General features: G+C 38.3%; 2 protein-coding genes across 4 annotated transcripts in view; one reads left to right on the top strand and one right to left on the bottom strand.

The window, feature by feature from the left end:
* Positions 1–204: 204 nt before the first annotated feature.
* Ten-a (tenascin accessory) overlaps positions 205–17064 on the top strand; it is a 289872-nt gene continuing 273012 nt past the window's right edge. For all 3 annotated transcript variants that reach the window (XM_032440757.2, XM_032440759.2, XM_032440758.2), the window contains exon 1: positions 205–397. The gene's annotated coding sequence lies outside the window, so the exon portion shown is untranslated. The remainder of the gene's footprint in view (positions 398–17064) is intronic.
* LOC6633834 (uncharacterized) lies at positions 12629–14961 on the bottom strand. Its single transcript, XM_002057009.4, has 5 exons — positions 14726–14961; positions 14349–14664; positions 14214–14290; positions 13034–13454; positions 12629–12975 (listed from the first exon to the last, which is right to left on the bottom strand). The coding sequence occupies exons 1-5, from the start codon at positions 14944–14946 to the stop codon at positions 12715–12717; spliced, it is 1296 nt and encodes a 431-aa protein (XP_002057045.1). The 5' UTR covers positions 14947–14961; the 3' UTR covers positions 12629–12714.

Below are 17064 nucleotides of genomic sequence, written 5' to 3' on the forward strand. Positions count from 1 at the left end.
ACCCCCGCCCGCCCTTCATACTGAAAGTAGCGTCGTGAATGCTAAGGATTGTATTGTTTTTTTTTTTTTGTGCTGAGCATTTAATTTTTTTTTATTGTTTTTTTTTTTTTTGTTTTAAACTTATTAGTTGTGTGGCATACCCGAAAAAAAATTACAAAAAAATATATATATATATAAATTAATTATAATAAATAGAAAAAAATCCTTTGATATTTCCATTGGCCACCGCTAAGTGTTGAGTGTTTGTGTGTGATATTCAACTAAATAAAAAATATAATTAAAAATTGCCGGGATCGCGGAGTATATAAACAAGTCAGGGTAGCTAAAATCCAACGATATCTCATTGAAAAACTTTTAAACGCATTGAATGCGGTGCGTTCGATTTTCCACCTAACAGGTATGTTGAAAAACTACATTCAAAAACCAGCAAAGAATTTTTAAACTATGCGTATTTCATGTGTTTTACGTTTCTTAGTTAATTGACTACAAATACGAATTGAGATTTTTTTTGGAAAATTTAAGAATTTTGTTAAATAATGTTGAAATTAAAGCAAAAATATTCAGGGAAAACCTATCTAAATTGCTAATGAAAATGCTTAATTAGAAGCAATTACGTTGGCAGTGGACGACTAGGAGTTACCCTGTACTCAAGCCCAGAGCTGCACCTCAAAAGCTATTTTTGTTTTGTAATTTAGAGGAACTGAACTGAGTGGGATTTAATACATACATCCCTGTACACTCTCTTAATCATGATCGATTTGAGACAAACTTGATCTGTTCGGGACTTACTATTCAAATCTCAAATGTCTAGTTTTTATAGTGTCTATGATTGATGCGTTCAAACGGACGGGCTTGGTCTCATCAATTTAGCTGTTAATGCTGACATCTATTTGATCTAAAACAAAGTCTTGAATTAGAAAATTTGTTTAATATATAGCTAGTCCGCCCATGAGTAGAGCATGGTATAAGTTCTCAAAACAATATCCAAAAATTAAATGCAAATGTCTAATTAAACTAGAAAACACCTCATTATGCAAATGAACGCAATAATTGTGTCTCACATGTAAATAATGCTCGTAACACAGTTAGTTTTAGTAGTTCCTGCTTGGTCCTACTTAGGACTTGAGAGTGAGTAAAAGCTGGCGTAGTTTTGAACTAAAGCCGCCACATGAATGCCTACTTATTAGTTGAGCTCTCCTTTGAAAGTGCTGGGGGTGAACGTTGCTCTGGGGATATGCATGTGTGTGCGTGAAATTCCCATCTTGCTTTGGTATGTGAGTCTATGTGTTGCGATAATTTGTGATATGTGTATTTGCCTTTGAATTAATCAGGTCTGTTCGATTGGTTGATTAAAGCTGCGGCTGTTGAAGGGCAGCTGAACAGCAAGCTCAGCAGCAGCGGCAGTGGGCACAGACACGCTTATTAGTTGGACTTAATGCAGCTGGCAACTGGCAACTGGCTGGCATCCACTTGGGAGAACCTGATCCGAACTCAAACTATAGTGAAGGCCACGAAACGAGTAAATGAGTTCAACTTGTCCCTAAGCGCTGCACTTTCCATGCCATCGAAATCGAAAATGTTGCACAATTCGGCCCCTGGGTCTAATTCGATTTGAAAACTAAAGCCATGGCAAGTTGGAGAAGGGTAGGCGCTAGGCAGCCTTAAAGTAGGCAACGCACATGACATAAATTTATGCATTGTAAAATGGCATTCAGCTCATCGTCGGATGTCGGTCTGTCGGATGTGGACATCGAGAATAAATGCATGCGATATGCATTTTATTTTAATTTAATTAAAATGTGTTTATTTATGCACTTAAGTTGCAACAGCAGCAATAGCAGCAGCAGCAGCAATAGCAGCAGCAATAAAAACAACAACAATAAATAGTAAAGTGCATATTTAACATGCATAATAATCAAATGCATTTTACAGGTTGCTCATACGCAGCGTGCGCCCGCTTTTAACAATATGTAAAATCATTGGCACGGCCAACCAGAACATTTGTCTACGCTGCAACGAATCTTAGATACTCTTCTTCAATCAATTATCTATCTGCTATCTGTCTACTTATATATATATAAGTTTCGTTATGTTAAATTTGAGATAGTTAGACATTGAGATTGGACATGCTGACATAGATGTGAGATATATCGACTAAGCTGATACTCCGCATGAATATATAAAAAAACACACACTTGTTGGTGTCGAAAATGGTTTCTTTAATACTTAGCATAATTTCTGGCCAAACGAAAATACCCTAGGTAAGGGTATTTTGCATGCATTTTGTATTCCACCAATGCATTATTTTGGGTGGAATCTTTCAAATCCTCTTTTGCTGCTCTCACACACAAATATTAAGCCCAGAGGCAATTTCGATAATTGCCAATTATTTAGTTATAATTGTAATAAAATATCTAGTATCTAAAAGTCCCACAAAAATCAAATCATAGATTGTAGAGATAATATTAAATCTAAACTACAAAAGTTCTGTAGATTTACTTCTGCAATTTCTAAGGAAAAATAAAGTTTGATATTCAAATAATATAAATTTCTAAATGCAACTTGCCATAAGCCAACGCATTTAGAGGTCATGAGACAATTCTCCTTGCCTAATATACTTATGTTATTCACATTAAACTTGTCATGACAAAGACAATGATAAATTCAAAATACTTTCCCTGCCCTGCAGTTAGCGGGCTTGTGAAAAGTCAAGTCAATGGTGCCTTTAATAATGCAACCGTCGATCTATTGTAATGAAATATATCATTAAAATAATATTGAAAATAAGCAGAATGTTTGAACAACATTTTATTTGACAAACATACACATTTACAGTTTTGAGAGTAATTAAAGAACACACGAGCGACATGTCGAAGGCAAAATAAACTTTTTCTAGCTAACTGCAAAAGCAAGGCACACGAAACACAATGCGAAAAATAGCCCAAAATATCAAATAAATATTGAATCAATGCACACAATGCAAAAGTTTACAACAATTAGACACACACACACACACACACACACACACACACACATACACACCCTCATACCGGTAAAATCTTTATTTTTTAATCCCCACCCTGCTCTAAACGGCAATAAAATTTATATTAGCAAATGGCCAATAGCAGCTTGTGAGGTATAAGAAAGCGCCTTGTTATTGACGTGGATTTAAACAACATTCTGTGCATATTGATGGTATAGTCAGAACATAAAGCTACCAGATATTATTTCATACAAATGGTATTCTTTCCCTTTTCCCAGTTCTACAGGGCTTAACCCCATTTCTAACCCGCGGGTCAGATTTTTCGTTTAAAATGCTTTTCAATAGCGATATAAAAAATGAAATGCCAAACGCAGAGCTTTGAAAATAAGTTTGAATCCGATCGGATTTAACCGAAACCTAACTCATGCGGCATTTAACCCACATTCCCCAACTAATAGGGCAGGATTTTCCGAATTGTGTGAAAGAGCTTAAGAGCCATAAATAAGTTTGCGGCCGATCGGATGGTAAGCAAAAAACGGTGCATTACACATGCAACCAAATTGCAACAATTGTGGTATGAATATTTAAAGTTCCGTCTTACCTTGTACAAATACCAAACAAACTAACTAGGGACAGCTAAAGTTGTATATTCGTTGCCCTCGCAGCTTATTATTACTCATTGATCAACAATCAGTCAGTCAGGACAGGAAAGAAACTAGCTTGATTGTCTCATATCATCTGTTTGTATAACACTTTATACCCTGGGAGAAGCTATTCTACTTCTCAGACATCTCCAAACCCCAAAGAGATATTCTAGATCAGTATCAACAACCGAGTTGCCCACTTGTCCGACTGTCTGTTGCTATGCGAACTAGTCTTTCAGTCTTTCAAGCTATCGGCTAGATCAGAACACTATATCATATAGCCATGAATAAATGAACAATGAACAAAATTTTTAATTTATCAAGATATCTCGACCAAAATCACAACTCAACCTTGCCAAAAAATAAGTTCTATTAAAGAAAACTCTTTTAATATAAAAGATATCATATTATTTTACTAAGAGCCATATCATATATTATATATCGCACTGCTATATTATATATGGCGCAATATTCTGTCTGGCAATATGTTTTCATCATACTCAGCATTTACGAGCTTCAATATTCTCACATATTTGCAAAATCGTCCGGCAAATGTCTACAAGGGCATTAAATCTTCGGCGTACACATCTTATCTCGTCAATTTTAAAAACAGCTTTTAATTTTTTATTTCTTTTAGATTAATTGGATATTTTTATTGAACGGGCGGTAAGTTCGAGTTTGCCTTGGGCGTCATTTGTGTATATTTAGTTTAATGGGAAACGCCGTGTGAAATTTCTAAGGCAACGTTCTTAAATGGAACTTAAATATTTATGACAGGTATAGGGCAAATATAAAGATATGTTATTGCATGCATGTGTGTGTATATATATGTGTGTGTGTGTGTGTGAGATTTAGAGCTGGTGCACATTGTTAGCTACACAAGCACACACATCTATAAACACTCACACGTGTGCGCACACCAACAGGACATCATTTCGTGTGCATGCTGCGCAAATCCCTTTGATTATCCCTGTGCATTCACAAACGAAGCAGCAAAGTCCGCATGCTTTAGTTTTGCAATAAAATTGAACAACAAATATTCAATGCAATAACAACAATTGCAAATACAACAACAACAGCAAAAATAACAAATGTATACAAAATACAAGTGAGCAAACGCAAGCAGCAAAGTATTGGGCTCTTTTTTCTTTCTTCGAATATGCCACGGAAACTAAATAATGCACACACAACCATACACACACACACACACACACACACACACACACACACACACACACTTACTAGAGTACAAGTGTCACTCGTAACAGTTGTTGTTGTTGCCCCTCATAGCTTGTTTGCCGTCTAAGGCAAAGCCTAGATGCCAGGTGCCCAGTTTTCAGCTCTGGTGAAAAGAGCAAAAAAATTAAACTAAATTTTATAAAATTCGAATGCCAAATACTCTTTAATAGCCATTAAGCATGTATGTACACACCCTTTACTCCTTTTATAAGTACAGATTTATATAAATTGAAGCAATTAAATCGATATTTAATCGGCCAACGGGGCAATTAGTTAACATTTTCTCTGCGAACCACTTTCAAGTTGTTGTCGAACTAGTTCATTGATATGCAACCATGAACCAGTTTTAGATATAAATTAATCTTAAATAGGCGCATCCAATGTTTTGTGCATGCAATAAATTCCACTCTGAAGTTTTTGTGGTTCATTTAAATCAATCTTAAATGTGTTGTCAATCACTTTAACAAATATTAGCAGCTCATTGATGTTCTATATTAAACTAGATTTAGATAAATTACTTTTCATAATATTGCTCTAAGGTTTTCTTGAATGAGTCGTTAATTTAAATAAGTAACACATTTTCAATTGTGAATTGTGTGTGAATAAGTAGTTCATTTAAATTAATCTTTTATTTGTTTAATGTCACTTAAACAAAAATGAATGTGATTTAGTTTCCGTACACAGACTGTTCTCGAGCTTGTGGTTAATTTTTTCAAATCTTGCATAGCAAGTTCTTAACTCTGAATCAATTTGGAGCCGTTCTTACATTCGTGATTGCTTTGAATCAATTTGCTAGATTTCCTGCAACTAATTGAATTGACATTTTGCCAATCAAGTAGTCAGAACTAAACTGAACTCTGTGCAAGTCTAATGCATTTCAAGCTCAACTGTCATAACTCAATTAATTGTGGTGTTGTGACTGTGTGAAGGACATTTGAGCCGGTTGAGCCTAAGTAACATTCGCTGTGAACCATTTAAGTCATATAGAGCTGTTCGCATTCCCACGCTCTGCGTATATTGTCTTCGGCAAGAATTGTAAATGGGACTTAATTTTACTTTTGTGTTGTGTTGCCAACTGCATAACACAGTTGTATGGGCCAACCTGCTGGCCATCTGGACATCTGGCTAGCTTACTCGTATTCCCCGCATAAGTGCTATAAATTGCTGTAAACATTTTACTACAAATCGTTTGCCTTTCTATCGACAAATATACATATATATATATATATATATATATGTATAAATATATGTAGTATTTGCTGGTTATTTTATGAAAATCGTTTTCAACGTAGCTACTCGTATTTGCGGTTGCTGTTGTTGGCTTTTTCAATTTGCGTTCTTATGCACTACTCAAGTCTGAGGTATAATGGCTTAGACAAAGTCTTTGCTGAGCTACATTATTTCTTTTTTAGTTTTAACAGCAAGATGATCTTTGTAGAGTTCTGCTTGTTCGCCTAGATTGTGCTTATTATAGTTAAGGGTCTTGGTTAAGATATCTTAAAGACTTCGCTTGCAGCCGCAACAAATACATTAAGCCAAACGATTGTTATCATTGCTTAGGAATGAACACTGAAGGCTTGAGGAGCTCTGGTTTCTGTATTCTGTAATTCTTGAATTTGTAGCTCGACATATGATTTACATCATGGGCCATGGGTTTTGCATGCGTGTATAACCCGGCTTCGTTCGTGCTTTTTTGAAAATTGTCGACATGTTTTTCTAACCCAATAAAGTATCTGTATATATATTTGTTTGATTACAATGCAGCGTTGAGTCGAGCGTCTGTCCGTCTTCACAATTGATTGGAATCCATCAGCATTCTGTTTTTGAGCGCAGGTTACTGACTTTTCACTTATTTTGTCACAGTTGCGTGTGGAATCGTTTGAATACAAAACTTAGCTTGTGGCTTTCTGTATGCAATGTATCTTAATGCGCTAGAGTATTTGGAATTCGTTTTCCTTCGGCCACTTGCGATTTTCTTGTTATGGATAGTAATTCGAAATTTAGCCAATGGCCAACAAGGTTTAATATTATAGGAAAATGTATGTAAAACTGCAAATTTACGTTGCAGCTAAATTGTAAATGAAATTAAGAGACCAAAAGTATATATTGATGCAGACGGAGACGCAAAAGGCAAAGCCAAAGGTGTTGCCGTAGGGATAACCAATAAACAAATAGCTAAAGCCACAGGCTGCCGGTTTGGCCTGGATAAGTGCACACACATGTATTTGAAACTTATGCCATGATGGTTAGCTCTATGCACTGAGCATTACATGTATTAGATGGCGCTGCAGTTGCAATTTGTCGTTTGATTGATTGTTGATCGATGGCCCACAGCAATGTGGCTAACAAAATAAAAATGTGCAATCTCTGCCATATTCTTACAACTTAAAGCCGGACACAGAGTTAACGCTCGCAAAATTTCAAGTATTTGCTCGAACAAATCAAATTAATGAAATTTCCAACATGCAACAAATTGCGGTTTGTGTGTGTGTGTGTGTGTTTTTTTTCGCTTTGCCATGTACAATAGATTCTTAAATGAAAAACAAATTTATTTTCTGGTGATTATTTTTGTCAGAACACATTTACTTAGCTAATGCAAAATATGTGGTAAAAGAAAATCTGGAAATTTAAAAAAAAAATGCTAACTGGAAATTGGAAAAACTTCATAATCGATTGTTGTCATGTTCTGCCTTCGACCGGAAGTGCTTGTTGGTCATGCCTATGATTTAACTCTGCATGATGTACAGCAAATTGTTTGCATTGCGAATGCCAACAGATGCAAGTTAATTAAATTTGAAAATGATGTGCAAATTCTTGGCTTACTTACAGTACACATCGGTGCAGACACAAGTTGAAATATTCAATAGTTTGATTGCGCTCTCGCTCATTTTAATTGGGTGCTCGTCTGCAAATATTTTTAGTTAACATTGATTCGAAACATTCGCTCAAACTCGTTTGAGATCAAAACTTCAACAGAAAGAACCTTAAGGATTTTTGTAAATATTTCTCTAATTGTATAGCTTTATTAATTTGTAAGTTAATCGTTTCAAATAGATTATTATCATATATCATATTGCTAATTTGAATAGTTTAATCAATAGTCTAATGAATGGTAATCAAATGCTGCACTCAGTTTTTACATGGCTTTAAATTGTGCTGCATTTGGGAACAAAACTACAATGCTAGCGAATATTGAGAGGATTTTGTTAATATTTCTCTATTGTTTGAAATCGAATATAACCAAATATCGTAATGCTAACTAATTTGTATATTCAAATGGTAATCGAATGCTTGCTTCACTCGTGCTCAATCGATCGGCTTTGTCGCAGACTTAACTTTAACAAAAGAACTTTAAATGTATTTCTAAGATAGTATTAATATATATTTTAATTATAATCAATTTTAATATAAATCAAGGAGACACTCTTTAAATCAATTGCAGGACGTTTAAATCTAATTGTTAATCTTGAAATTAGTTTTGACTAAATACAATCAGCATTTGGTACATTCATATTATTCAATCCCCATTTGGAATATATGTATATTTTCCTTATTTAGGCACACAGTCAGGTTTTCTTTAGGCCACGCCCAATCTCAATGGATTGATGGATTCTTTTGATACATGCAAATGCGCCCGGCTCCACGAAATGCCGTTCGATGTGGTTTTGGCCAAGGCATTGGGCACGTTTCACTTGGTTTTAATGGTGTCACGTGCGAACGTGTGACTTGGACTCGAGGCGCTCATTTGATAACCTAATTGTAGGTCCAGCTCAGCGCCTTCAAAATTGAATTTAATATTAATTAACTAATTTCTACGCTGGGCTCACTTTTAATTAACTTCTCCACAGGCCTGCTTCTGCACTTGCCTGCCGTAATTTCATTTGATTTTGGTGACATTCCCAAACTGGCCCGCCGAGCTACCATACAAAATAACACAGCCCCTTCCGCCTGATCCAATACAACACCATCGTGATGGTCACTCAGGTGGCAGAGCGGCGGATGCCGCCACCATTCGTGTCGGCGACTTTACGTAAATACACGTGCCGCAACTGAAGCTGATGCTGCAGACGTTGCTGAACCCGACGCGTGGCAGGGGGACTGGTGGCGCTGCCGACCACCAGGGAATACATCGATGTGCAACGTGTTTTTCCGGTTTAATACCTTTCTCAACTGAATACGAATGAAAATAGCGGTACATGTGCCCCAAAAAACGAAAAGCAAAAGAATACTCAAGCCCCTCCAGCTCCACAAAGGAAGAAGGAAAACAGAAAACATCATGAATCCCGTATCGCGCTTACCTACTCTGTGTGTGTGTGTGTGTGTGCGCGTATGTGTGAATGTGTGTGTGTGTGTGGTTGTATTGCAGCTGAGCACGCGCGGCTTTACGTTGCGGGCGTGCCGGGAACTGTGAACTTTGCACAGCGGGAAGAGGGGATCTGTGTGTAGCCCGTGGGGGCTACGAGCTGCCGGGCGCAGTGTCAGTTACTCCAAAGCCGAAATTTCAATGATTTTTCATTTGATTTTTTTTTTTTTTATTTTTTTTTTTTATTGTTTTCGTTATTTCTAAATGCTTAACTGGAGCCGTGACTGCAGCGAGATACAATTTCTAAATGTGATTCTGAACTATGCGATAGTAAAAATTATCACCACAATTCGCGACTGTACAAAGCAACTATCCAATATCGGTCTAGATGTGGACGTGATCACTATCGGGCAATAAAAGGGTTCCTCAAGAGTAGGATATATTAAACTTTATATATAAGCGGACGGTATCAGCATGAAAATCGTATTCGTCCGAGTCGATAACATATCGAAAAGCTAGCTCAAAGTTATGATGACATCGCTTGAATTTCAAAATGAAACCCATCAATAAAATTACCTTTGCTGCTGTTACACTGCCTAACGGAGGGACTGCCGCGAAACTTGGTCAAGCGCAGTAGGACATTTGCCTATAAAATTTCTCTCTTCTTCGATAACATGTCGATAGATGACACCAGTTGGACACGGGCTTATCCATAATTAAACTTTTAACATTCAATTTCTTTTACTATATCCTGTTTATTATTCGTGGCGTTTATGCAGCTTCCACGCACTTCGCGAACGCCCCCGCTTTGGCATTTTGACTTCTTCATTCTACATTTTCCAGTGTTACTCTTTTTGTTTGCCCACAACTGCAGCCATGCCTATAGTGCTACACATACGCCCGACTCTCTCACACTCTCTCTCTCTCTCTTTCTCTCTCTCTTTCTCTCTCTCTCTCTCTCTCTCTCTTTCTCTCCCTCTCTCTCTCTCTCACTCCTTTCACTCTCGCTCTCTTTGTCATTTGTCTCGTGTCTGCTTTTAGTGTTTTGCCGGTATATTTTTATACCCTGTACCCACTGAAGAAGTAATGAATAGGGTATGGAGTTGCATATCATATTCGGAATGTGAGAAGTTCGCATAGTATATACAGGTCAAGTATATATGCTGTCAAACCATGAAATAGAGCCTTGTGCCTTGGTATACATAAATATTTGAATATTTCATAACGATCAAACTTCAAATACCGACGTTAATCGATGTGTTCTTAAAATTTTAGCAAAGCTTCTTTTTGTCAAAGAAAGAAAATTTAGGAAATTAGAAAAAAGTTGTTTTCAGCCCAATTTATGCTAAACGCGTAGGGTATTTGCCGGTCGAGCATACTCAGCTTGTGCACTCGTAGTTTATTTTTTGTCTATTTCTTTTGCGCTTTGTGCACATTTTTGTTTCTGTGTTGTTTGTTTTTGCGCTTTTGTTGTTGTTGTTGTTATGCAGCCGGCTTGTGTGTCACTGTGCTTTACACACGAAAACACACAGACACACACACATACACGCTTACGCAGACGCCCACCAAACACCTGCTGGCATTGCCGCTGTTAGTGTTATTGTTTTTGTTGCTGTTGTTGCCTGCGTGTAAAGTCGCGTGCCAGAAATCGCTAAATTTTTTGGCTATTTCCGTTTGCGTTTATGTTTTACTTAAATTCCCTTTAACCGGCCTCAACATCCGACCGACCGACCGACCGACCGACCGACACGACACCAAACGCCCGGAAGCGTACACCCTCTCTGCCCCTCTCAGCCGCCTGTTTACGCAACGACCTCTCCCCCGCCGGACGCTCTTTTCTCTGGCAGTTTTACGCTGTTGCTTTTTAGTTGCCGCTGCGGGTTTTCATTATTTGGAATATCACGTAACGCCAAATGAAGTCGTAAAACGTCGAAGTCCCAAGCCCCAATCAGTTGCCTCTCCCTTCTCCCCTATCGTCCTGAGTGTGTGTGCCTGGGTATGCAATGAATTTTGCGAGCGAAAAAAAAGAACAACAACAACAAATTGTTAAAGTTATATTATAGGAATTACAAGTACATTTGATTAAGCGTTGGGCTGCTTGGGGACGCCACCCCCCCACAACATGCCCCTCAGCCCAACATAAACTTGAGGCATTTAAATAATGCACAAGTGCCGACAACCGGAACCGGGTCAGGACAGCAACAGAATGGGACAGGACGCGCTGCCTAAATGGTTTCTCATTTAGCTGCGATGCATAAATCAAGCATTAAAGTAAATAAACAAACAAAAAAATGCTCGAAACGTACCCGAAACATAGACATTCGAACAATAATAAAAGAGGGAGAGAGTGAAAGAGAGAGCGAGAGTTCAATCAACAGCTAACCAAAGCTAAATACCCTAACATTCTAAGGGCAACTACTCGCATAATCGCACTCCAATAACAGCAAGGCATATCGATTGTGTGAAGCGCCCAGTGGGTGTGGGCTAAACATTTTTGGATCGATCCATGGGGCATTTTGTCACTTTACCAGCGGAAGATGTTACCGATTTCTCGCGAGAATATAATATATCATATATAGCAGATCGATAGGCAAACCGGAAAAGTTTTCATGTTTCCCCCTTGTGAAGGGTATTCATATTTTGTCATCATAGCAGCATACATATTTAATCCTAGCCGTCTTGAAGCTTTGCACAGGTCCGTATTTCTTTAGCAGCCAGTACACGTATCGGATCTGGCCCGATCGGACCACTATATAGATTCAAATGTCCAAAACGATCCGGCAGATATCTACAAGGGTATTAAATCTTCGGCGTGCCAAAGACAATCGCGCTTGCTCATTCTTTGTTTATTTGGTTTTTCGCTGTTACTTCAAAATTAATTAAAAACTATATAAATTATTTGTTGTCACCTGATGTGCACTGCGAAGAAATGCAGACTTTGACGCATTAAGTCGCCTGTCACTTGGCCAACAGCAATTGAGAGCTCCTGGCCACATGCCAGAGATTCATGGCTGACAACAATCTGTTGTTGTTGTCCTTTAAGGCTTTCGCTCGCTAAACGCTTACAGCTTTTAGTTGAATGAAACTAATATCATAAATTTGTTTGTCTGCCCACTTTGTGGCTTATGGCAATTAAATCGCCTTCAGTCGCACAAAGTGGCGCAATAATCGATGAATTGACCCAAACTAATCGCCTAACCGAATGACTCAAAGTAGCCATTCAATCCAAAAGTGCGGGTATTAAGGATAATAATAAATGAAGGGTAGGTCTAGTCGTGGTCGGTGGCATGCCAGGCGATACCCTGTACTCGGCTGTGCAAGCATGCAATTGGAATTACCAAATTCCGTATACATTAATGTATGCCAAGTTGTAAGACCTTAACAAGAAACACACACTTTTAAGTCAGATAAAATTACGCGGCGTTGCCCGTATCAAATGATTAGTATTCAGAATGCAAGTTATGTCAAGGTGGTTTGTGTAATTCGTGACAACTTCAGGAATATAAAAATTATCAGCACGCCTCTGCATACTCGCCCTTACCAATCTAATTTTCAAATTCTTTATTGACATTAGACTCGGTAGTGGTCTCCAGTTCCTCCGCAGGCTCACCCAGCCATGGCAGGAGCTGTGGCGGTTCGATACGCTTGGGGAAATTTTCTAATTTTTCCTGGACATCCTCAACGCGACAACACTGGACCAGGCCATAGACGGGATATTGCTGGAGTTTGCTAAAGAGGCTGTTCTTCAGCCATGATACTTCATGGCATATGCTCTTGCACAGGCCGTCCCGCTCATTGCTGGTGAGCTGGGAGCGAGATAGATTAATACAGATTCGATGGTTCCCTTTCTCGATATGCACTTACAAAGGGGGAATTGTGGGCCACTACTACAACCTCATCTGTGCCATTCACCGTTGGCTCCAATGCACGCACATGTGCCCAGATGTGAGCCGGCACGGAGAGAGTATCTCCCGAGTCCAGTTCGATGGTCAGTGTGCGACTCTCATTGCAAGATTGTAGCATTGGCAGGCCAACGACACCGGAGACACCAACGCGGACATCATACTTGGCATTGATGCTGGCTGTCTGTAGAGCGTTAAGCAGATGCCGCCAGTTACCGGTGCGAAGGGCGCGCAGCCAGACAATGCTTAGCATTTCCTTAAACGCTGATAGATCCCTGGTAAAGGCCTCGTCCTGTATCAGATTGGTATACTCAAAGGTTTCCTGACCAAAAAGCGCCTTCAGTTGCTTGTCCTTGCTGAATGCCTCATTGATGATCAAATCACTGCAAGTATATTCACTTACTTCAGTAGTCGTCCGTATGAGCCATAGATGGCGCTATCAAGTGTTTCGCCTACAAATCGGTATCTTTTTAATCAATAGGCCTAACATTACTTTGCCATTTCTATTATTTTTTGTACCTTTGCATATACTTTCTTCCCTCCTTTTGCTGCTAGCGGTTTATTTGTCGAATCTGAAACCTATGTCATAAAGATATCTTGAATTTGTATATAGAACCGAACATTTTTCCGAGCTATTCTTCTATCCTTACACCTTTGCCTGTCATGCTTTTTTAATGCCCTTATAATATTGTCATGCAATGTGTAAAATGTATATGTATATTTCCAATCAGTGTTAACAGCCGAGTCGACAGTCGGTTATCCATCTGTCTGCTTCTCTCAGCTTTAAGGCTATCGTCTTGAAACTTTGCACAGGTTCTTCTTTCTGTTGCACATGTGACGGAACTGGCCGGATCGGACCATTATATCATATAACTTCAATAGTAAATTCGGTCGCAGATGAAGTTCTTGGGTGGCAAAATTTTTTGTTTTCCAAGATATTTTTATGAAGCTCAGCATTTCCTCACATATCTACAAAACCGTAAGGAAAACGTTTACAAGGGTCTTTGGCTTGCCGAAGATATCCATTCCTTCGGTTTTACTAATTTTCAACGCGTTCAGCGTGTATATATAATCTATTGCATATATTCCTACCAATTAATTTTACCCAAACATTTACTGCCTTATCCTGACGAAGAGCTTACCTGAACGGCTTGAAGAGACTTTTACTGAAAGTCACACCAATGTCTAGACCCAATTCGTTTAGTTGGCCAGCCTGAGTCTGTAAATGAGATACTGTTGATTCCAATATGTTGCGCCGATATTGCAGTTGCTTTTACCTTTTCAAGCACCTTTATTTTTTGTGGATACGCCGTGTAGCTGACATACTTTAACTGTTGCTTAACAATGTCATAACACATGGCAGCCGTTTTCAGTGAGCCGAGGCTTCCAAAGCTCTGGCCAACAACGAGACTCATGTATCCGTTGCAGTCCGGCATGGGCATGCGACTCTCATACATGTTGGACACTTGGTTGCCCAAACATTGAAGTTGATAAATGTACATTTGACTAGATCTTGCGTTTTCAAACCAAAAGCGGGATGAGTCACAAGTCAATTTAACGTGGTTGGTTTTGTGTTCGTAAGTTCCATAGTTGCTGAATTAAAAATAAATTTATTAGTAAATATTTACAGTCTGAAATACAAATCTTCACATACTGGCTATTTGTTTGAAATCCATAGGCACAATATAGATCAACTGTTTCATAGTTATCTCGTATTAATGTCGAATCAGTCTCGCTGACCAAATGCTTCGATCCAAAATGTGTTAATATTAACGGTTTAGGTGAATTAATTTGAAGTTCACAACTCGCATTTACGTCCTGGAATGTCAGGCTAACAACGGCTAGACCCAGAATCACGGCGTTTAACAATTTCATCACGACAATTTTTAAGGTACTATGGCCTCTGCCTGAGCTCAGCTTATTTTATAGGGCATTCTAGTAGTACTGCTGAGATGATAGCTCTTATCGCTCCGGTGTGTGTATGTATGTATATAAATTGTGTAGATTGTGATGTATTCTATATACTTTCCACACTGAAATCGATTTTGAATACTCTTGATTTTTAGTTAATTCAATTTAAATTCAATTAAAGTCGCCATTTTTTTGACTTCCTTATTTTTCATCAACTTTGAAGGAATGTGTAAGACGCAGTTTTAATATGTTTGAAAATATACGAATATATTAGGTTTGAAGGCAGTTACAGAGTATTTCATTGACGATAATGTCCATTAGATTTATTGTATTATACTATCAACTGCGTATTTGTGCAATAAATATGACACTGTTTGACAGCATATTATAGATTTTACAGCAAGCGACAGCTCTAGACTTGCCAAAAATATTGAAAATACTTCACGGGAAAACCTTGCCTTCTAAATATTTTTAACTAAATAGTTTGTTATTGTGATCCACAAATCTAAAATTTTTAAATCTTTTAATATCGATTTAATATTTATCAGTAACAAAATATTGAATTCTGTTGCATAGTGTAGCTATAAATATTTGTAAATCGTTATCAACAGAACATTCGCGACCGTGCTAAAAGCTGGAAACAGGGGAACTGCCGTCAATATTTAAATAACGTATATTGTTACAATGTTGGCACATATATGCAATGCATTTAGGAAGACATTTCTGATATACTGTCTGATCCTGCCGGCTCCGACATAAATACTGCGTGCAACATAAAGAGGGACGAAGTGAAAGTTTCATGACGATAGCCCTAAAACTGAGAAACTAGTTCACGTAAACAGACGGACAGACAGACAGACAGACGAACATGGCTATATCGACTCGGCTGTTGATATGTATAATATATAAACGAGCTATTTTGTAACGTTTTCTCACTTAATCTGTTCTATATAAAATGAAAAAGGCTGTGACAAACCAAAGTCCGGTTCATGTCAGAAACCCGCTTCCGGTTTATAGCCGAAACAGCGACAATTTTGAACAGATAGGGAGCTTTTGATCAATATCTGACAACTATATTGTATATATATATATATACTATATTTTCTGTATCTGGTGTCAGTTTTAACTACTATTTCCCCTACGAATTGCGACTAATCCATGTGAAGTAAAACTATATATTTATACTATTTACAAAACACACTGATAATGTCTGCGCATGGGCGTGGCAATGGTCATTAATTGTGGGTGCTGCCATTTGAGGCTAAGTAGAGCTAAAGCAAACTCCTCGTGTTAAACGGATTGGGGCATATTGTATTCCAATGGCCAGCAAAGCATGCCCTAATTCAAATGACGTATATTTTAATGATAATGATGATGGTCGTAATTATGATTAGAAACCGAATGACACTGCTCAAAGGCATTCGCAGGCGACCGCATGAGTTACGCTTGTTGATTCCGCAGTACTTGTCAATATCAGTCTAAGTAGCCCGTCCGCCTGCCCCAGAGACGCCAACACTTTGCTGGCACTCAACAACTGACTAAGCAATACTAAAGCCAGGCTCGTTATTGATTTTGGTGTGGCTCTAATGAAGCGCTGTCATTTAATCAGTCACAGAGTCAAACAGGTCATATGGCCGCCTGTCAGTTCTCTTGAAAGCCAAGCCGCCGGATCAGATGCTCTTCATTTAAAAAACAATAACTGAGTTTCTCATATGTCTCTATCAATCTAGCAACGTTGTCTATTTATAATTTTCCATATGCTATATTCTATAGCTAGTAAAAAAGATTGCATGGATGACTTTTATTCAAACATGTTGCATATATCATGTGAAACTGTGTATACCCTCTTTAACAGCATAAAGCTCAGCAGTTGATCCGCTGCTGTTGCTGCTGCTGCTGTGGCGATAGCTAGGAAGGGAGTTTGGTGACCGGGCGAGATGTTTCCAGTGTCACCGCATGGCTATTAACAACAGTTTGCGCAAATGACACTGCAATAAAGCATAAAGAGAAAGGAAAACATTAAAAGATACAGCGCAACCAGCTGAAAACGCAAGGAAGACAGGACAAAAACATACGGCCCGC

The sequence above is a fragment of the Drosophila virilis genome, chromosome X (genome assembly GCF_030788295.1).
Source record: "Drosophila virilis strain 15010-1051.87 chromosome X, Dvir_AGI_RSII-ME, whole genome shotgun sequence".
In the NCBI taxonomy this organism is placed as follows: domain Eukaryota; kingdom Metazoa; phylum Arthropoda; class Insecta; order Diptera; family Drosophilidae; genus Drosophila; species Drosophila virilis.

Coding starts and splice junctions, on each gene's coding strand:
- LOC6633834 (XM_002057009.4), bottom strand. CDS start 14,946: ATGAAATTGTTAAACGCCGTGATTCTGGGTCTAGCCGTTGTTAGCCTG. Junction 14,291..14,348: donor AAATAAAGGTGCTTGAAAAG/GTAAAAGCAACT, acceptor TCTCATTTACAG/ACTCAGGCTGGCCAACTAAA. Junction 13,455..14,213: donor AGTCTCTTCAAGCCGTTCAG/GTAAGCTCTTCG, acceptor ATATACTTGCAG/TGATTTGATCATCAATGAGG.